The sequence below is a fragment of the Pagrus pagrus genome (genome assembly GCF_965226575.1).
Source record: "Pagrus pagrus genome assembly, chromosome: 1".
Classification (NCBI taxonomy): Eukaryota; Metazoa; Chordata; class Actinopteri; order Spariformes; family Sparidae; genus Pagrus; species Pagrus pagrus.
The window spans coordinates 16,594,498-16,617,195 of record NC_140185.1 but is presented as its reverse complement, the minus strand read 5'-3'; the positions used below and the strand labels follow the sequence as shown (position 1 = coordinate 16,617,195).

Genomic DNA, 22,698 nt, shown 5'->3' with positions numbered 1-22,698 from the left:
CACCTCTGACCCTGCTCCTCTTCATCAAAATCATTTCTGCCATAACACCTAAAACAGAAAAAGGCAGTGGACTGCAGCATAACAGATTACAACTCTTGTGACATCTCACCTTGTTCTTGGGCTTGGGCCCTCTCTTCTTGTGTGGTCTGGGGGCCAGTTGAGCCTCAGAGACAGTTCTGGCAGGGCTCTGTGACGCTCCATTTACTGCCGCAGCCGCCGCAGCCTCAGCCGCTGCCTTCAATAAGGCAATCGTCTGGGATTTGGGACGTCGACCTCGGACACCCTTGCGCACGGGGAGGGGTGGCAAGGGGTTGGGCAGTCGGTATGAGGTCTGCATGGAGGAGGAGGAGTTGGAAGAGGAGCGACGTGTAGTGAGGGAGGCTGAAGTGGAAGAAACAGGAGCAAGGAGAGCACCGGGAAGGGTAACTGGAAGAAATGTGATAAGGGAAAGAGAAAAAATATATTGTTATTCTTCTTGTAATCCATGTTATACAATAATACAACATTAAGTTGGACATTAGAAGTAGGCTGCTTGTTTTAAGGTACATAATTGTAAACCCGCAAGCAGACATGCATACAAAGGATCATAATTAGATTTGCCCTCTGTCCACACACACACACACACACACACACACACACACAGGTCTCAAACAAAGACATGCAGAGAATCAACTTTGCTGTAGGTCCTTGAGATGAGGAGGGGTTTCACAGTTCAACGTTCTCTAAAGACAGTAGTTGCCCGAAAATGAAGAGAAAATCTGACCAGGCAGACAAAAAATGGAGGAAAGTGAATAACTGTGTGGTCCTGCAGAGGAGGTTTGTTTTGATTTTTCAGAGTCTCCTGAGAGTGGCAGGTCCTTTGTATTAAGCCCCTCCCTCTGCTGAAATCAGAGTCAAAAGTCACGATCCCCCAGAGACATGCCTGCTAGACGATTCCTCGAACCTTGTGCTTCCAGCAATACGACTACATCTTGATTATGGTGATAGGGTTTAGACTCTTTTCCACATACAGCAGTAGATATTGGATTCTTGAGGCTGATGTCAATAGGGAGTCTAAAAAATCAAATAAATATATATCAGCTTTTAACATTAACACTTGTTATAATAATTGTTCGAATGTGGTTATTACAGAGTTGTGACCAAGATGTGCAATGACTAGGGAATAACAATGAAATCAAGTATAATTGTTAATCAGTAAAGTTAACTGGAAAATTTACAAGTAAGAATAATATAAAATATATTTCAAGGAGACATATTATGCTCATTTTCATGTTTGTAATTTTATTTTGGGTTACTACTAGAACAGGTTTACATGCTTTAATGCTCAAAAAACACTTCAGTTTTCTCAAACTGTCCAGTTCTGTTGAAGCAAAGAAAAAAAACGAGCACAATAGGTCACCACATTAGCTTTTTCATAAATTCAGACACCTAGCAAGTGTGTTTTAAACGGATGCTATGGTGCACAAAAACCATTTAAAGACATCTATATGTCGATTTTCATTATTTTTCTATACTTTCATTGTTTCTGCCGGGCTCCACTACTAGCACTGGTGCTCCTTACTGAACATTTTAGGAGCACCAGCACATAATGTAGGAACACCACTAAAACTGACATGCACACACAACACTTCACAAAGTGAAGTAGAGCTTTAAGACAAAGTAATTTCCATTACTTTTTCAGTGGAGGCTGCAGCACCCCTAAAACAGATATTTTAAAAAACATAAATTAATAACTAAAAGTTTGAACTGTGTTCAAATAGTTTCAAAACTGTAGTGTTGGAATACAGATGTGATACTGATGTTTCACATGATCTACAATGATGATTTTAAAAAGCGATGGGGGCCATGTTTGCAAGTCGCATGGGTGCTCCCAGTTATAAAATGTAGTCGTCAGTGTCTGCAGAAATGATCACAAAATGCAACTAAATGCAATCGCAGTTTGGAGCCCTGATCTGAGTGACGCAATGGATAATCGTTGGATATTATCAACCTGGTTGATATCATTCAGACTCTATACAGTACAACACTGTTAAAGTCCAGGTGGTTTAGGGTTTGGGGATCCTGATCATGTAATCTGACAGTGCCATCACCTCCTCTTGCCTCATTGCCAAGTACTGTCCACATTCCAAATAAAAGAAAAGCTACCCCCCCAAAATACTTGAAAAACATCTCGCCCCTGCTTGAATGCACTTTATGGATCACAGATGCCCTCCAACTTTAAGCATTTGCTCAGGAAATAATCATTATTCCAAAATGCTTATCAGCTTAGGTGTTAAAATTGTCATTGTCACTTTATTTCTAAGTGACAATGAAATGAAGAAAAAGGCAATAACCATTGTTAAAACAGCGGCACCATCACCTCTTCCTGCCTTGATTAGCCGTGAGCGTGACTCTGTGATATGATCACACAATCATCATGGTGGGTGTTTGAAAGAAAGAGAGCAAAAAGCAGAAAGAAAGAAAGATAACCATTTCCTATTTCAATACAAACGCACTGCCTGGTGAGAGCGGGGGCCTGCGAGTGCATGTGGAAGCTCTCAAGAGGCCGAGGCTTTCATTAGAGCCTCCTTGACTGCGGCGATATGGAAAGACTATGGAAGGTTTACAGTTTTCTCTGAGGGGCCAGCAGGGGCACCCTGAAAGCTGCTTAATTGGGAAATGAGTGAAAGTGGGCGTAGAATAGAGCCGTGTCTTGTTTCAGAGGGCGAGGGCTCTCTCGCTCACCAGGAGTGGTCACACAAAGCATGCTCTCAGAGGAGCAGGGATACCAACCTGCTCGCACAGTGGCACACTCATTCACACTGAGCTCTGAGCCATAAGCCCTACAAAGGCAGATCAAAATTTGTTTGCAGGGTACCAATCAGTATCAGCGGGTTTTAATTCACCGTAGGAAATCTGAGTTGGGGTGCCTTCTCTGATCCTTCCCCGAAAATCTAATCCATTCACTTTATGTGACAGCCACCGAAGCAACACACACCGTTTTTCCACACTGGTGATTAATGTCACATTCTACCGTATATTAGTTTATCATCACATTTATTTAAAAAAAAAAAAAAAAAAAGACTAATCACCTCTGCATTTTAACTACAACTTCTGAAGAAAATCTGCTTATAAATGCATTTCATTCCACATCGTCTGACAGGATCATATATATTCTGTATCAGCTCTATGTTGAAATATTCAAACCCAAGACTGCGTGCTTTTTATATGGCTGCACCTTTCCATTACATGGATTTATTTGAAAATGCCTGAGAATCATTTTATAGGCTAAGCTTCACTGTTTCAACAAAATATAGGCTGCCATATCTGGTATCTATGGAAACTTCTTGAAATTAAAATCCTGTCAGTTTGAACAATGTAAGACCTCAACTGCTTTTAAACAGGTGAAAGGACCAAACCGGGTACACTTTGCTGGAAATGTAGCTCCTTGACTACAAATCATTTTATTTGTACAGTCGGAAATTTTACATTTTAGCTGACCAAATATATCATTTAAGTGCTGTAACTAATACATGCCTATTATTTTCTCAGTTATTTGTTCAACCAATAAAACAGTTACGCCCTCAAAGAGTTTGTTTTTTTCCGAGCTACATTCAAAAAAACAAAACTGTTCAATTAAGAAAATCGGCAAATGTTCACATTTAAGAAGCTGGGACAAGTAAAACGTCTGATATTTTTGCTAAAAATAAGATGTAATCAATTTTATAAACTCTAAATGTTGTAAATTAATTTCCTGCAAGCATTTATTTATTAAAATAAGTGTTAAAAAAGCTCTATATTCCAACAATAGAGTGTTTGCTCATGTCTCTCCTCCTCCTCCTGCTCATGCAGGAAAAGAAAGAGGAAATTTTCTGGCATCCCTGCCCACTTTATTCAACCAGGACAACTCTATAAGGAGGCGGTCCTGTCTGCTCGGTGAACACACAGAGAGCAGGATCCTCCTGTTCTGGTACCAACACCGGCAATGGCGGAACGGGCAAAGCTACCAATTCCAGCGCTCCCGGCGAAATGTCCAGTATTTTTGCTACAAATAAGACGCAAACAATCACTTAAAGTAAGTTAAACAGAATTGTTGCAAATTTAGTTTCAACTGATTTATCCATAAATCATCTAAATCAATAGTGTCAGCTCTACTGTTTATGCTATAGAGTTTTAGATTTTTGTAGCCATTGATTTCTGTACTGTAAAAAAATCAACAGTAATCAATGGCTGCCTAGAATGAAAGGATGCATTAACATTTCTAAAGCAGGATGGTTTGCACATGGTTAGATATATAAGATTTGATTTACTGGCTTAAACATGCAAAACCATTTAGGTAAGCGAGTGTATAATATTGTTCTGTAACTCTGAATCTAAATCATTTCTATCAACAAACATTAATCCTCAGATGCTAATTTTTAAAAAATCTGAGCAAAGCGTCTCCAACATGCAAAGCAGAGGCATATGGTTCTGATCATGACTATATAATTCTAACTCGACCCGCTGACCTGTGTGTGCCACAGCCCGAGGAAACGTGTGCATGTGCGAGTGTACGTGCACGCATGTGAACGGGGTCGCTGAGAAGTGTGTCTGCTGTCTGGGGGGTGGGGGGAGGGGCTGCACAGAGTTGCCTCTCATCTAATTACACACACACACACACACATCCTGAGCACCCTCGCAGCACATTCAGACACACACACTCACTCACACACACACACACACACACACACGAGTGGTTCTTTTGAGTGAATCTGAAGAAGGAAGCTGGTGAATTGCAGATTCAGGTGTGTGTGTGCAGATAGCAGCAAGGGGAAGTAACTTAAATAGCCCTGGGGCACAAACACAACAACAAGACTTCTGCAAAATCACTATTGTTCTACTGTGACTTGTGTAGATGTTCGCCTAATAACAAAGACGGGTGCGTAACATCAGTGTACTGAAAATATCTGATATCCACTAATCCTTGCCTGAGCCTTCTGCAAACTAATTCCTGATGCTCTACACACACACACACACACACAAAAAACACATGATCAAAAACACATGGAGCTCCAAACTTAATTACAGCCAGCAATACTGTTAAATCTGCAGACTTTGAGGCTTTCTGACTACAGCAACGGCCTCTACTTTCAATTTACACTGAATTTGAATCAGTGCAAGTCATTTCAAAAGTGTTCCCGTTAAACAAAGAAAAAAGTGTGAAACAGCAGCTTTAATCATTTACACCCGAGTGGGAGGCTGCGATGGCTTTCATGTGAGCAGCAGATTCAGCTTTCGCTTCCTTTTTTTACTGAAACAATAAATGAAGGCGACATGAGCTTTTTAGTAAACAATCTTAGCAGGGACATATAATCAAGTCTAAACAAACAATAATTTTACAGACATGACAACCACTTCCTGGTTCACTGGCTGAAATCACTTGAATGTGTGCAGTTTTCATTGATCAGGATCTGTTACATTTTAGGGAAGTTTCAGTGGAAATTTATCTTTCCCATTATAAAAAAGGAACACGCATACTTCCACAGAAATGAAACGTGTTATTGTGCCTACTCTTCACTTAAATGTATTGCATCTGCTAGATATAATCCTAAAACTTTACCTAAAACACAATCTTCTAACAAATAAATGCTGGCAACATGAACTGAGAAGTTTCTCTTTCTTTTTTGAAAAAGAACAAAAAGATCAACATACCAAACTCACCAGGAAATCCCCACCGAAAAAAAAAGCAGAACTTCACTTTTACGGTTGTGGCTTTTGTAGTAGTAGCAGACGTAGTAATCGCAGGAGTAGAGATAGTAGTAATGCTGATGTCCGTCACCCAGTACAGTCCCTTCCTGGTTCTCTCTCTGGAAACTCTCTTTGATTTGTTTACCTCTCCGTCTATTGTTTCCCTCTTCCTAACTTCCTCTAAAATCCACTCCTCATCTTTTCTTTCCGTTTTCTGTCCCTCTATCAGCTGCTTCCTCAGTTGTCTCCGTGTGTCTCTCACGTCTCTTTTCTCCCCGGCTGTAGTCCACAACAAAGCCCACGCTGCTGCTGCTGCTACTGCTGCTGGTTAAAGCCGCTGCAAAGCTTCCCTCCCAATGAATGAGCAGGGGGAGGAGAAGGGAGGTGGGGGGGCAGACGAGGAGGAGGAGGAGGAGGAGGAGGAGGAGGGTGTTTAGATTTGCATAGGGACAGGGGAGGGGTAGAGTGAGGGAAGGCAGAGTGGGTGGGAGGGGAGAGTTGAGCCCTTTATTCATGTTATCTGTAGGCCATATCGACAGTCTACATCAGTCACCTGCTTCTCAGCGTGCCTCTGGGGGAGGGGGAGATGACGGGGGAGAGGGGTTAACGGTGGGGCTCCAAGAGTGGAATGGGGGATGGGGAGATGGGGGTAAAAGGTTAAACTGGATCAGAAGAGTCCTGATTGAAACGGGTGACAAGGGGCGAACTCCTGGAGTTGGTGCACACATAAGCAAGCTTTCCCTCGACACACACACACACAAAAGCTCTCAAAGCTCAGAAGGAGGCGTCCCCTCAGTGTAACCCTAGACTATTCAGACATTCCCTGGTGAAAGATGGCCAGGTCCAGCATCAGGAAACAGTCGCACAGTCGGATATCACCCCGGCTCCGGAACAATGCGGAGCAGAGAAGTCAGAGGAAGCCTGCACGGGAAAAGTCCCTTCAGCCAGAAACGTCTTAATCTGCTGAAGGACGAACTGGAGCACTGATGTGGCATAATCAAGAAAGAAGTGACTGTTGATGAGATATGGCTTACAGCAGCCTGTGGGACACATCTGGGCCAGAAGCAACCTCCAAGTGGCTCAGCAAACATAAATCTGATATATGACAAAATATTTAAGCAACACATAGTGAATATGTCACGTATATGTCTTACACACATAAGCTTATAGATGTGAAGTACATAAAAGTCATCATGTACCAACAACAACCAGGCCTGGGGAGTAACAGGATGACATAATGAGGATACAAAAAAACTGTATTCCATTTCAGTTACAGACAAAAAAAATGTAATTAGATTACAGGTGCATTCAGTAAAAAAGGGGATTACTAACAGGATTACAATTTTAACCTTTAACGTTATTTAGAGTTAATAAAAGTCATCTAATTGATATTTCTTTTTTCCTCATCTTTATTTGCATTTGTGTGCTATTAAGGTAATGGGAAGTAATCAAGTAACATTACTTTAATATTGTGATACTTCTTATGTTACTTATTAGTTAACCATCCAACCCCGACGACAACTATTCAACTGTGTGCTGTTCAGTTTTTCTGTGCAATATCATGTTGAATCATCCTCTGTTCCTCCTATCTGTAGCAATTATTTACTATGTGCTGTTAACTACTGTCAACTATTACATTCTGTAATATCAGTCAATATTTACACTGTGGTTATAGTGTGGCACATATCTTACATCTCTATTTCTAGTAGCAACTCTTCTTATAAATGTAAATACATATCAAGTTGTCGCATAGTTTAATGCAAACATTTTATTTTATATTTTATTACTTTTATATTTTATTTTTACTTTTATTCCTTTTTGTCTTCTCTATTCATATTTCATTCAAATCTCTCTAAGGTGTGATATTTCTATTCTAGAAGGAGCTACTGTAACGTGCCATTTTCCCCTCAGGGATCAATAAAGTATTTCTGATTCTGATTGCTGCTTTTTTACACCATTCCTCTGCATCTGTTTATGCTGAAATACATTTCCTGGTTTTAAAATCTGGCCCAGTTAAATTTATAATTGAACAGCCCTGGCTCATAGATACACATATAATTACTTGACACTAGTCTTGCATTCATAATGTATCTTCAGGTCTATTCAGTTTATCTGTCAGGACACCCACTGGGAAGTTGATTTGTTGGTTGATGATTTCAAAATAAAATGCAGCAATAAATGTATACCATTGATTTTTTTTTAAAAGAATGCACTCATATAGTAATTTTTTGTATTAATTAAATACTAATATCTTTGTAAAATTGAGTCAAAATGCATGGCAGCTTGTTTCTGTCTACATTAGTCAAGTATTTAGAAAAGTAAATGTCTACGGTAACAAAAAGCAATGTTATTTTGGCATATATAGCCATAAAAGCGTCTCTGTATCTGCAAAAATACAGACATGTTTTCTTCATGCATTATTCAGAAACTACTTCTCTGCACTCTGACCCAATTTAATACCAAATGGCAAAGACAAAAGACTGACAGACAATGATGAAAGCTTACTTTAAAAAAAAGAAAACAATTAGACACCCAATCTTGGCATCCTCTATAGCTTTCTACAAAAAAGTGTTGCAGGGTCACAACAGGACAACTTTGATGAAAGCTAATTAGAAATTTCAAATGTAGTTTAATAATTACAGAGTCTCTCACTCCTTCTCTCACATGTACAGCTAATTATCAGCTCATTAACACCTCAGCCGAGCCCTACTTATTCACTTACTCACATACAAACATTAGCTGTCTGGTGATTTACATTATCCTTATTGTTTTTTTATTTTTTTATTTTCTTTACCCACACACTGCACTCACACACAAAGAATAAATCTGTCCTCACACATGGGCCTGGTTACACACAGACAGACTTTGACTCTGGCGTAGGTTTTACTAATAGTCAAGCTTCACATAACCGTCTAAATTCATCTGTCCAATAAAGCTTTCTGGTTCCGGACTATTGTAAGTGGAACTAATGTCATGAGAGTAATCTAAGAGCAAAGATGGGCCTCCACCACCAGTGATGGAGGAAGTGGTTCATGTACCAAACTTTAAAAATACTCTCCTGCCTTGTCCTGCATTAAAAAGGTTGCTTAAGTAAAGTAATGTTAATGTAACGAAAGAACAATGCAGAAAAATGTCCCCCGTGATTGACAGTTATAGCCTATATTGCGCTATATGTTTATTTCAGTTGTCAATTTCAGCCGTAACTGTAACGTTTAAAGACATACAGGATGGTCCGACCTGTCTGATGTTTCTGTCATGCTTATTATAGCGCGTTGCTATGCAAGCGTTCTTGATATCTACTCAACAGCGGCATATCGGTGGTTAAAGTCTTGTTATTAATGAGATATTAAAACATCAAACATGCATTTTAGATTAATGAGATTCATACACTTTAAATAAAATCATGAAAAAAGACAATGAACTGTGAGCTAATGTGTAATGCAGGGGCTTTCAACCCAAAGGTTATTGTTAGCAAACAATGTGATTGTTTATCTATTAAAGAAATACATTTAAAGTGTTGAAATAATTAAAAAGGAAATCTTCACATTTGTGAAGCTGGAACCATGAAATGTTGTAGCATGAAGATTATTAAAGTGATTAATTGACTGATCGTTTCAGCTGTACTTTTTGGGTAGCTATATTTTAGAAGGCTTTCATATGCTTTGTGTGTAAAAATCATAATCTGTACCTACTCACAGATTTCAGTTACATTTCACCTCTACAGACCCTGCTAACATAGCTTTGTGAAACTGGTCCCTGGTGAGCTCAGAAGCAGATATAAAGATGTCATGTCACGATCTTCAGCCACAGGGATTAGTATTTTGTTGGTATGAAGTAGTGGTGTCACCATATTGCAGTATTATAACATCTTGTAAAAAACACATGGAAGACGTTTGGCCTTATGCATCTTTTGACAAAAAACACAGTTTACATAGTGAAAGTTAGATTTGATTGCTTGCAATGTATTTTTCAAATTTCTAAAATTTCACAATAATGTCGTTAGTGTGAATTCATTGGCCATGATAAAGGTGTAGTGCAGAGTCTGATACCATGGCAGCCTGAGTCTGAAGCAGATATTACAGCCTCTCTACTGTATCCACACATAATGCCTCACTGCCTGAGGATGGGGAACATGCTCCAACAGTCATGTAAGTGCTGTCATCCATCAATAAAGTGGAGGGATCCCAACATAACACACACACACACACACACACACACACACACACACACACACACACACACACACACACACACACACAAACACACACACACACACACACACACACTTCCCATTAATCAAGAAGGTTGTAGGTCTGGGTTATTCAAAGCCACATGTTTCCTGACCAGTGGGTACCAACAACAGGGTGAAGGGAGGAAATGATGATGATTGATATTTATTACACCTGCTGAAACCCCAACTTCAGAATCAACAGACTCTCTGCAGAAACATTTGTCAAAGTGATTTTGATGGATGACAAATGTCTAAATATCTGCCAAAGAAACTAAACAGCTAAAGCTTAAACATAAAGCTGCGGCGTTAGTGCAAATCACATCCTGTAACTGCTGAGCGTAATTACCATATAATTACATCCTGATTGATAATTAATAGTTCAGTACCGCCTTCACACTTCATAAAATCAACCAAAGCTCTGATTTACACGGATACATACGGGAGTCCAGCATGGGAAAATTAGGAGTGTGTAAAAACCCACAGGAGGAAGTGGTGTAATGTGTGTGTTATCTGAAGGGGCCACAGACAAATTTACACTATTAACACATTTTTGAAAGGTTAGAAAAGAACTGAGAAATATTTAAATTAGTAATTTCCCAAGGATTTAATCAGCTGATCGCCTATTTTCTTTCTGAGCGAAAAAGCAATAGAAACTCCTGTAAATAATGTATCATATTTATAAATCAAAAAATTTAAATCAAATACATTCAACATAAACAAATATGAACTGAAATGCTGCATGGAAACAGGTACACTGAAGAGTTATGTCCTTTATGACAGCTTGTCTACGGCAGTGCAGCGTTTGTTTTATGTTGTTGCTGTTTTTGTTTTAATGTTTCTTAGAAATAGAGGTGTCACGCTACACCCATAATGACGATGATCATGATATTTAAAAATAAAATATTCATTTTGTGTTAATAATGCATCGCTACTGAAATCATTTACATTTCTATCTATATTTCTCATAGTGTAATTGTTCTTTTTGTACGCTGTAGTTGTGGTTAGAGACTCTATCTCCATCTCGCTACACTTGTATTTTGAGTGTAATTAATTTGCAAAAATAGAGACACAACACACAGTAAACACAGTTAAAGATGAATTTGACTGCTAGCATTATTTTATCATTATTATTATTATTATAATGTACATTTTCTAGTGTGATAATATCATTATTGTGAATTCTTTAGACCATGATAATCATGTTGTCAGCCATACTTTGAGTGTGAATGTGATATATAGGCTCCTCTATAAAGACAATAATGAATAATGTGTGGTTAATAATCTCAAAATAGAAATGTTTTGTTTCTTGAGGGTATTACATCAAAAATATCTGCTTTTGAATTATCTTAAAAAAGATGGAAGAAATTAGCTGGTTGCCATTATTTTTTACCAAATTAGGAGTTTCTTGATGAATAACAACATTGGCTTCAAAGCTATCATAAAGTAAACAGAACTGAAAATGTTATAATGAAAGGCTAAACCTATAATTATATTCATTTTGACAGTTTTGGTGACACTTTTCCTCTGTGCATCCTTATCCAGAGGGACTGCTTTCCTGTCTACATTAAACTAAACTCAAATATATTTTTCCGTAATTAAACATCCATTTATTTCACTCCAAATAAACAATTAAAACCAAATTTAACTCAAGCAGATCACATCTTTCATATTCAACTTCTTTAAAAAAGCAAAACAGGACAACAAATCCAGGACGTACCAGAGAAGACTGAGACAGTTTCAAGAAGGTGATATGTGCAAACGCAACACTATACAGAAGATTATAACCTCAAACTTGTTATTTCTCAGCATACGTGACTATAAATCTGTATCTCTGTGGAAAATCAGTGATTGTTCTTGCTTAAACTGTGAAGCTGCTTTGTCACCTCAAAATGGACAAAAAAGACAAAATGGAGCCAAAAACAGCCAAACAATCACACATTAAAAAAACAGCCCGTGGTCATGTAAAGTAGTGGATTAATATATGAGAAAAAAGATCAGAAACTGGAATCTATTCAAGCTGAATCTTCAGGGAACTCTGCCGAGTCAATGTGGAGGTCAGTGCTGCAGGTCACAACCCCAACAACAAAGAAGAGAACTGAACACAGAGCAGAGGGTAAAAACATGAACAGAGGAGGCACGGACCGAGCTGCTTCCTCCAAATTTCTTCTAGTTTTAGGAAACTTGTTTCAGTGAAAACCAGCACTGAATAAAGTTTAAAGTAAAGACTATAATTCTGCATCTTCTACAATGTTTCTGCTCAGCACTCAATTAAATAATCACAGCATAATTTTGGAACAAAGTGGAAGCTGACTGTGTTCAAGTATTTTTTCCTTTTATAAGAATAATGGAACCAACACTTCACTGGCCACCTCGCACCACACATTAACACATTATGTCACAGTACTACATAATTACTCTAACAATTACTTCATAATTAATAAGCAATTACTTTACCCAATAGTAGCCCTGAACACTTATGTGCAACACTTTATAATAACCATCATTAATGAATGGTTTATTTATAGTCTGGCTAATAGTTATTTCACTGTGAACAAACAGTGAAATAAAAGTACTTTACTCAGTACAATGTTGAGATACTTGAACTTCACCATGTCCATTTTATAATACTTTATACTTCACTACATGTTCGAGGGGAAAATAGTTTTAGTCTACTGCATTTATTAAAAAGCTTTTTTATTGATACAAACTATTAATTTCTATATTATTAAAACCAAAATAAGGTAATTAATTCTGATGTATTATTTTAGATTTATCTACCCAGCAATATATAAATTGGTTAAAATTAGTTGCTAATTAGCTGTTGTGCTAACACAGGTACATAAACATTGATGTTAATGTTGATTGTGAACCAACAATATAGTATATATACTTCTGACAGGGGCCATAATGAGTTTACTAATCTTGTTTGAGTACTGTAACACTCTTGTTATTGCCACCAAGGTACAACACGTACAGCTGCCACACTTTAACTTATGTGAATAGTTATTTCACTTTAACAATAAAAGGCTTTATAAACCATTTTATCATTTATTGTAAAGTTGCAACTGATGTCTGTAATACTTGGTAAGTGGTTCATTTATACTGTGCAGTTCATCTATAAACATTATTTGGATGCAACTGACGTTTACAATTGCTAAATAAAGCACTGACTTTGTTGTTAACAGTAAAATTTTACTTCAGTACTTCTTCCACCACTGGTCAGGGCCGCAGATTAGCACTGTGCAAGCAACGAAGCAAATTCCTATCAACTGTTTCAGACACATTGTGATCTCAGAGGGATCCAGACAGATTCAAGAAGCCCTGAACAACAAGGCCTCTCTGTGCTGATAATGGCTCCAGGCTACAGCTGGCAGATATATGAAACCCAGCAGTCTATCAGGGAAGATAATGCACAAAACAATAAAGGTTTTCATCTGCTTGTTATAAATTGTTTCACTTTTGGCACAACTTTACAACTATGCTGAGATGTTTGTGACAGTTGCCACAACTCAGTTGGTAGCCTGCAACGATGAAGCAGATACATCACAATATGTGCTCTGCTGCTCTCTAGTGGTGAGTATTGGATATTGCAATTCAAAGATCTGAGATTCAACACCTGTCTACTATTGCAACAATAACAACGAGATGAACATCATGAACATCTTCTGGTTGTTAAAGTTATCAGTGGGATCAAACAACCTGAATCCTTTATGAACCTCAGTCTCCACCAATGAGCACTTGAGCAGTAATGTCCCTTTCTAATCATCATGATACATTAAAGCCAGGATAAAATGTTGGCAGTTTCTGTAAACCACTGGTAATATGTACTATATTGACTTTTCTACAAAACCTGTCTAATCACATTCATGTTACATGTTTAAGCCAGTGACAGCAGTTTGAGACTTTTAACATTTATATGTGTCACTGGACTGGATATTTTTAGGGAGATGTCAGGACATTTTCTAACTGTGTTTTTGGCAACAAAAAAATTATTTCTTTTGACAGGACCTTGTTTGTGCCGACAAAAAAATAGCTGGAACATCTGCAGCGTGCAGTGTTGGTGGCAACAAAAAACATTATGAAAACATCACCTTTTCCTAACCCTAACCAAGGGTTCCTGTGCCTAAACTTAACCAGAGCGTAAACACAGCGTTGCAAACAATAAATATGCAACATCATAATTTCTAAAGTTTCTACATATATACGTGGTTTGCAGAAATGTACATTGCCATCATTAACACACAAAATCCTATAAACATTGGTAAAGAATTTAAATCTTTGCTCAAATTGTTCAAAACAACTTGAATTCACAGTGCCCGGGTCGCTGCACGAGAAGAAATAAATAAAACAGTAATGGAAGCAGCACTTACAGAAGTTTCCCGGCGGCTGTAAGCTGTGTTTTGTCAGGGCGCACCAGCCGACGGGGAAGATGTCTCTCGAGTCGAAGGGGCACCAGTAGTCGAAGGCGCCTCGCCAGCCGTCAAACATGACGAAAATCTCCTGACCTCTGACCTCTCCCACTGTGGCAGGGCAAATCAGGTAGGGGTTCTTCCTATCCACCGCCTCCAGCTTCATACCAGGTTGGAAGTAGTTTTTAGCAGGGCTGGCAGGTTCCTAAATACACACACATAAACAAGCAAATTAATATTGTACATTCTCATAATCTGTCTTTAAGTCAACAGATAGCTAAATTATGCAAAACTGTAACCAGTATACGTAAAAAGACTAGACATACGTTTGACTCCAATTGAAATAAAATGCCCTTTTCTCCAACTTTTTCTGTAATAAATACTGTAAATAGTAAATACTGTTGCCTGCTGCTGTGTCTATCCAGTGTATATGAAAAATGAGTGGCTCCCCCTTGTGTTTCTGAAGATTACTGCAATCTCCATTATTGTTTCACTCCTTGGATGAAACCAAGAGAAAAGCGATCACTGCAGCTTGTAACAAGTCATATTTTAGCCACCTAAAAGAAGGCCTAAATTAAATTATATATATAGTGCAGGCTATATTTTGAACATTTCTGGTGCTTTACATTGCCGTCATTGCTGCAATAAAGTGCGAGGCAGGCAAAGCTGCGCTTGTGCGTAAGAATACGGACATTGTATGGTTGAGGGAATGTAGTGCTAAAGGGTGAGGCTGTCTGACGACAATGTAAAGAACCAAAAATTGATATATTTTTTTTTTTTAGGTGCTACACGCTGCTTCTCCACACAGGGGGAGAGCTGACATCTACTGCAGTAATACACTGACTAGGGATAAGTACCTTATACAACTCCACATCAAAAGGCCCAAACTATTACTTTAATTTTTGCGACATCACATCAGTAAGCTCAATTGACGACCTCAAAGTGCCATCAGGTATGGTCAGCTCCTTCCAGTTGTCATCACTACCTTTTTGAAAGCAGAAGCAGGAGCCATCTCTGCCCCACTCAGCGTCCGCAGGAGGAACATGGGCCACGATGAGGCATTCATCCTGAAACCTGAACACAAGATTAGAGTCAATTCAAGTTCAAGTCAGTTAAATTTATATAGCTCAAGATCACAAATCACATGGCCTCAGGCGGTTTTACAATCTGTCCTTTGACCCTCGATTTGACTGAGGAAAAACTCCCCCCCAAAAAAATCCTTTTAGCAGAGGAGAAATGGAAGCCACAGGAGAGATCCCTCTCACAGGACGGACAGACATGCAACAGATCGCATGTACCGAACATACCAACAGATCACAGAGCATACAGATTGTGTGTAATGTAGTTTTCTAGTATTCTTCTCACAGAGCTGAATAGTCAATTGTGTCTCCAAACTTGGAAAACAAGCTTGGAAATCAATGAGCACAACACCAGACCAGTTTGAATAGTTGATGAAATCAGAAATTTGAGCGAGGATCAATGCAGTAATCAAAATGATAAAGTTTAAAGTTGTCCCACCCAAACAGGTTCAACAAAACAAAAGGGAAACTGGAGGACATTGGCCTTTTCACAGCAGACGTTTTGACTTGTCTGAGTCACGGATGGGTCTGTTCTATTAAGGTTCCCAATAAGCCATGAGCCAGAATGCACAACGAAAGAAGCTAAATGGAATCCAGCCATTACGTCAAAAAGAGCTTTGCCAATGAAGCACAGTCTGTACACATTCACACAGTTCAGCTCGTGTGTAGCGGCTTGAAGATTCAAATACTGTTATTGTAATGTCATTTTTAATTAAAGGACCAGTGTGTAGAATTGTGGCATCTAGACACTTTTGAATATCTTTTGAGTAAGTATTTGTTTGAGACATTTCTATTTTTTTTTTTTTTGTGAAACTAGATAATAACAGTTTAAAGACACTCACCCAGCGGTGGCTGCAGCATGTCTCCGTTCCTCTCACACGTTCCTATTGGTTGGATCTCTAACGAGTCGACCAGTCTCCAGAAGTCGTTGGTGTTGTCACTTCCGTCCAGACGCAGGCGGAGACGAGTTCCCATCATGCCCATCACCGTAGCAATGCACACAGAGTTTGAGTTGCGAGGGTCCCGAGCCTCCAGTTTCATACCTGCTTTAAAGTCATTGGAGGGGGGGACTCTGGACTGCAGGGGGACACACACAGACCTTCAGTTACTGTCATGTATTATAAAAGACACTCGTGATTGGATGACCCATCAAATTTTACTCCAGGATAGAGTAAAAGAGTGGCACCAGACTGACACTTTAAACAAGACGTGTAACTAAGAAACACCTCAGAAAGACCAGGCTTGTCTTCGGCCACGGCAAACTGTATTTAACACTATTAAAAATACAAGGACACAATAAAAGGGAAATGAAAAATATGTGACCTTAAAAATGCATCATAATGAACACCTACTTGTTTGAAGCAATTAGGCGACGCTGCAATGGAGGACGTTTCTCTCAGATAGTCTTCCCAACTGAACGGTTCTAGCAAAAAAAACAGAAACATACTGATTAATGAAAGATTGTTCGAGGAGAGTTTGAGAGAAAAGTACACAAAAGATTTTAAGGAGGAGCAAACCTTCTGAAGTAATATTCTACTGATTTCTTTTAGCCACTTGGGGGCAGCGGAAAGTAAGGATTGTAGGGATCCACTTAAAGGATTGTGAAATTCTGGGCCAACACCACTAACCATGTTTAAAATCATAATTCGGTCGACAGCTGATGCCAAAACCAATGTTTGTTGTTGATGTTTACTTATCTATTTATTTATTCTGGGTATCATTAAGATTACATCACACATACACGTGGCGAGCCGCGTCTCTGGGTGTGACCCGGTGTTTTTCCTGCATAAGACCACCAGCACTGTTCTATCTATGTATGACAATCATGCTGCATGCTAAGTAGCTCACTTACACTGATATTAACTCCTTGGGGATCAAAATGTAGTATCAAATTACAAGACAATTCTTGATACTCAATAAATACCCAGCCCTATAATTATCTATCTCTTTTGTTGATATTTATTCCCCCATTGTGCCGGAAAACAAAGAAATCTTCATTAGATAAAAGATTAATTGAACAGTTATAAAGTCATTCAGCCATTCATTACGCTGTCATTGAAGGACTGCAAATTAGATCATAAAAATTCATGAAACAAACTTCAAGATAACCTTCTTTCATTTTTTTAAAGTCATTTTTCAAAAGTCTTTTTAACCCGCTGTTCAACTACGAATCTTTCAGTGCTCACAAATTCCTTACAAACTGATGGCAGGAATGTCAAGAGCAGGGATGGGACAGTATTATATATTATTACGGATAAATTGTATAAATTGATCTTGATAAATTTATCGGGACAATCCTTGATAGCCTCATATGAATTAAGATTTCTAGATTATCACAAAATTGCCACAAGGGTAGAGCACGCATCTTTTCAGCCATTCCAAAATCCTAAGCCTGTCACAATGGCTGACGGCACGGCTTGTCCACTGTATCCCCAAGAAAAATCAGATATGTGGAAATGTATTCAACACTTGATTCAACACGTGATTTAAGTATAGTTTGGTGCCATTTGGAGTTTCAAGCATAGTTTGATGATTATCGGGATAATATCGTGAATCACAATTATTTTGTCCAGGGATAATCGTGACACATCAGATACACATCCGCCACTACCATCGGTAAATATCATCTTATTTGCTTATTTGCTCGCAAACAATTGTATTCATACATCCAGTAGCCAGTAGCAGTAGAGTCGGAGTTTGTGGCCAAGCATATGTCCAGTATTCTCAGTTCTCTGTCTTTTAGCTCTGTTTTTGATGTCTACCAACTCATGTGGTCAGTCCCTGGCTCTGTAACCAAAATCTCTCCATTTCACTACATTTATACATAATTAAGTAAATAATAAACATAGCAGGCACGAATAAGTTGTGTGCATGTACGAATTACAATGGATCCCACAGTTGCTCAATCTGCCCAGCTTAGGAGGTTCAGAAACAAGACACTAATAAATGTTAGTAGAAGAGAAGAGGGTAATCTCTGTTGCTAAAACTTTCCGAGGAGACAGTTTAACATGTAAACTGAGTGCTTTTGTTAGCGAGCCCAGAAGTTACAGAAAGAAGACAGAATAGGTTATAGATCAGTATTAATGTCACAAACACGACTGAAACAAAGAAGCTATTAACTCAAAATGTTTTAGATTAGACTGTTAATGAAAGGATCAACAACGAAGAGGAACAAGGCAGAGATCAGAGTTTCCAACCGTTAGATTTGTCGAGGGCAGATCCTGCTGTGATGCTGCTTCGTCTCTCCTTCTCCTCCTTTTGATCTGAAATCAAAAGATGATTGAACTGCTCATCAGGATTTGGGAGCGACTGATATACAGACCATAATTACTGTGCAAATGAAGGCGAGTAAACCTGCGACAGCAACAAGGGGAAAAATGAACAAACCTCAAACGTAGCAAACACCAAAAATTCTAATCATGTGGCAGAAAACATCAAGGAGCGTTTTGATCTTTGTGATCAAATTGAGACATTTGAGAATCAGTCTAAGAACAACAGGACGAGCAGAAGAACGGCCACATGAAGGCCTACCTCTGTGTGGTGTTCGGCCCATGATGAGCAGGGTTAAATGTGCTGCCGCAGAGAGGTGAAGTCAGACAGGCTTTTACCTACACAGACACTGGAGAGGAGACAGATACAGTCAGAAAAATTCATCCAGAATGAACGGACCCACCGTAAAACTACGTACTGGCTCCATTACAATTAAGAGATTTTAAACCTACATGCAAAATTCATTTCACTTTTGTCCACTTAGACCAAGAAAGTGGATCACATCACTCCGGCATGCAAATCATTGAACTGGCTTCCTGTGTGTCAGAAATGATTTTAAAACACTGCTGTTGGTCAGTGCTGAATGGTTTATCACAGGTCTGCTTACCTGTGATAGACTCTCTGTGTTAAGTCTTGACTCCCCAGAGTCAAGACTTAACACAGAGAAGCAGCGTTCAGTTTTGATGCGCCACATATCTGGAACAAAGTCACAGAAAACTTGAGGTATGATCATTTTTCTAAAATCAAGATTTCTCTGTTTGCCACTACATTCTATTTAAGTGTATTTGTGACTATTTATTCACATCTTGACTGCCCTGTAGCTACTCACCCTCACGCCGATGGAAAGTCGGATGGTGTCTCTAATTCCAAAAAACATTTCTGGAGCTTCACAGCAAAACAGAGTTTCAGCATTTTCCTAAACAACTGAAGTAGATGGGGACTTCTTGTAAAACATAAAACAAAAACATTGGGAATAAAACAAGAAATGGCTCAATAATCAAAGTCTCCAGAAGCCCCAAGATCCCTCATGCACTTGCGCTACCGCTTTTAGCTAAGCAGCTTCCAGAGACAATTTTGACTTAAAAAAGGGTGAAAATAACGTTTTCTCAAATCAATTTGGGATCTTCCAGCGACTTGGATTATGCAGGACGAGCTGTATGAAGGCATTTTGTTTTTGTTTTTAGTTGTTTTTTTACTTATTAAAACAAGTCCCCATCTACTTCACTTGTTTAGGAGAATGCTACAGCGCTGTTTTGTTGTGAAGCTCCAGAAATGTTTTGATTTTCTATCAGCATGAGGTGAGTAGTTAAAGACTGTTTACATTTTTGGGGGAACTTGTCCTTTAATGCTGTTGACGTCTCATGTAAAACCCTTTGAATCACCTTGTTGTTGAAAGGTGCTTTACAAATAATCTTGCCTCTTTTGTAAAGTTGAACAGCGTTAATATTTGTTTCGTGATATTTTTCTTCTTGTCAACAAATCCAATGAAAACACTAAAACCAAAAATGAACTGATTGAACTCACAGAGTAGAAGTGCGAAGCCAAAGCCGTACACAGTGAGCTACACTGTTTAAATGAGTGACATGTTCCTTCATTACAATGAATACACACAGTGTAGTTTATTTTGAGTCAATCCCACATGGAACCATCTGTCTGCAGTAAATATTCACTAAAGCGTCAAATTAATGTGTATTAATATTAATATATCAATGTGTATTCATCCACGGCTGAAAATAGTCCCCAACAAATGCACTATTTACGCCTGTTTAAGTCATGTTTGTCTAAACCTACAGTGCCCAGCTGCTTTAGGAAATAATTTAGCCTTTTTTAAAACATTAAAAAAAAAAGCTATATATTATAGTATATATAGTATATATATGATAGTCTTAAATTTACATTTATAAAGATTTTTATCTGCAGTAGGAAGAAATTAGTTTTCAATGAGAACGACGCGATAATCTCAAACTCACTTAAAGATTCTGTTTTACTGCAACTTGCTTCAGATTATATTCTGTTGTAGTCTGTAATATTTTTCTGTTTGCATCAACATAATCCTGCGATACCAAATCTTATTACTCACAACTTTGATATAATCAGAAAACACTCTATGATTTACTCAAACTTTGCACATCAAAAATACAGCCGTCATTAAAGATGCATAATATACCAGTCAAAACATCGAATCTTATTAATTTTGCATGATAAATACTTGTCATACAACACCATGAACATGTCGCTCCTGCTGATTTAAGTGGACCTAAATAAAAAAGTGCCCCAAAAAATGATGTGTTGTTATTCAACAAGTCTACACAACCTCCTCTGGATAAAAGGTTTGAGTTAGCATCTTAGAAATGTACTCCTGAGACCCTTTGAAAATGAATAATCAAATAAAAACGTTACCACGCTATTTATGCTGAAAACATCCAGGTTCACAAAGGCCCTGAGCACAGCCACTCTCCCCGCAAAGTCCGTACATAGTGATAGCTCAAAACGAAGCAGAAAATAATCCAAGGCACCCGAGCATCAAAAAAGTGATACATTCGAAATTAAATCCAGAAATTCAAAAGCTTAAAATCCCAAAAGAAGCCGGATAACATCTCCTCTCCTTGTGTTCTAGCATCTGCAATGTATTGTGGCTGTCCCTCCCTCTGAAGACCCCTCTATCTCTGCAGCGAATCCCATTGAGTCAGAAGGAGCCATAAAGATTCCAAGCTGCCATAAAAAGCCATTAAGACGTGTGGATGTGGGACGTCTGCTGGCCGACTTGAAAAGGATTCCAGCTCCAGACTGGTTCAGTGTTTGCGCTGGTCTGTCTGCCTCGCTCAAGAGGGTCAGACAAAAAAAACGCCCGGCAGACCAGGAAGCACTTAATTTTTTACAACCCTCCATTTCCACTAAGGCAGCCACTTATCTGGGATTAGTGTAATGTTCAGCAACCTGAACGGTGAGAAGATCTGAAAAATGACCCAAGACCTCGTTTCAAGGGAGGTTGTAAGTTTTCTCTGACAGGAGGAGCTGTCAAAGTGTTACTGATAGCATTTTCTCTCATGTGAAAACTTTACACTTTTTTACTTTATACTCAAAGATGCAAAATTTCAAAAGAAAATCATATATTTAGTCTGCGTTGCGCAGCAATTTACACTTTTATATTTGATACTAAAACAAATATTGTAAATTCATTGTGTAACTTCACAAAGTATAGGCTACTTTTGATCAGAAAACTACACAGGTAATGTATAAAGCACAATATAACTGGCTTCCTAACTGTCTTCAGAGGTTGTCTAGAATAAGAGGTAAGGACAAAATTTAAAAGACAAGTTTAAAATAAGGTGGTAAGCAGATATAAAACTCAGGTGTGACCTTTTGGTTTATGAAAAGTGTTGGACCTGCCTACACCTTTCGGTTCAATATATTTTTTGTTGTTTAAAATTGTTAATGATGACCGAAATACCCTGAACTGAAAGTTATATCCTGTTTCAGGTTACTTGAAAGACAAAATGTGACAGTAGGAACATTTCTGTGAAAAATAAAGTATCTTCCACAACAAACAGTGGATTACTCGTGCAGTTAATTAATTAATAAATTCTTTAAAACAGGACATTTGTAGAAAATACAAGCTCAAGGTGACGGCTTCAAACTGCTTCTCCAAAATGTTTACATTTACAGCAGCAGATCCAGACGTTTGAGGAGCTGGAACCAGTAATGTAGCATTATTGCCTGATAAATGACTTAAATAATAATGTTGATTAATAATCCATAAATCGACCAATTGTTTCAGCACTGAAAACTTTTGCATAGGTTTCTTTTACATGTTTAAAACATAAAAGTGAAACAAACATTTTCATTTGTAATACAATTATTTGTTCTCACAACTAAAAGAAACTTGGTTTTGTTTTTTTCTGAAAAAAGTAAATCCTCAGAAGTCATTATTTCGACATAAAATTTACAGTTAAGGAGTCAAAACAATTATTAAAATATCAACACAACATAAACTTTATTTTGT

General features: G+C 38.3%; 1 protein-coding gene across 4 annotated transcripts in view; it reads right to left on the bottom strand.

Moving 5' to 3' along the window:
* The window catches only part of scml2 (Scm polycomb group protein like 2), a 31,984-nt gene that overhangs the window by 7,373 nt on the left and 1,913 nt on the right, over positions 1–22,698 (bottom strand). For all 4 annotated transcript variants that reach the window (XM_084354620.1, XM_084354618.1, XM_084354621.1 and 1 more), the window contains exons 2-8: positions 18,957–19,044; positions 18,623–18,688; positions 16,778–16,848; positions 16,268–16,502; positions 15,332–15,420; positions 14,308–14,551; positions 110–426 (exon numbers count right to left, since the gene is read on the bottom strand). In XM_084354620.1, coding sequence (XP_084210746.1) covers positions 110–426; positions 14,308–14,551; positions 15,332–15,420; positions 16,268–16,502; positions 16,778–16,848; positions 18,623–18,688; positions 18,957–18,978 — 1,044 coding nt within the window. In that variant the 5' untranslated portion in view covers positions 18,979–19,044. The remainder of the gene's footprint in view (positions 1–109; positions 427–14,307; positions 14,552–15,331; positions 15,421–16,267; positions 16,503–16,777; positions 16,849–18,622; positions 18,689–18,956; positions 19,045–22,698) is intronic.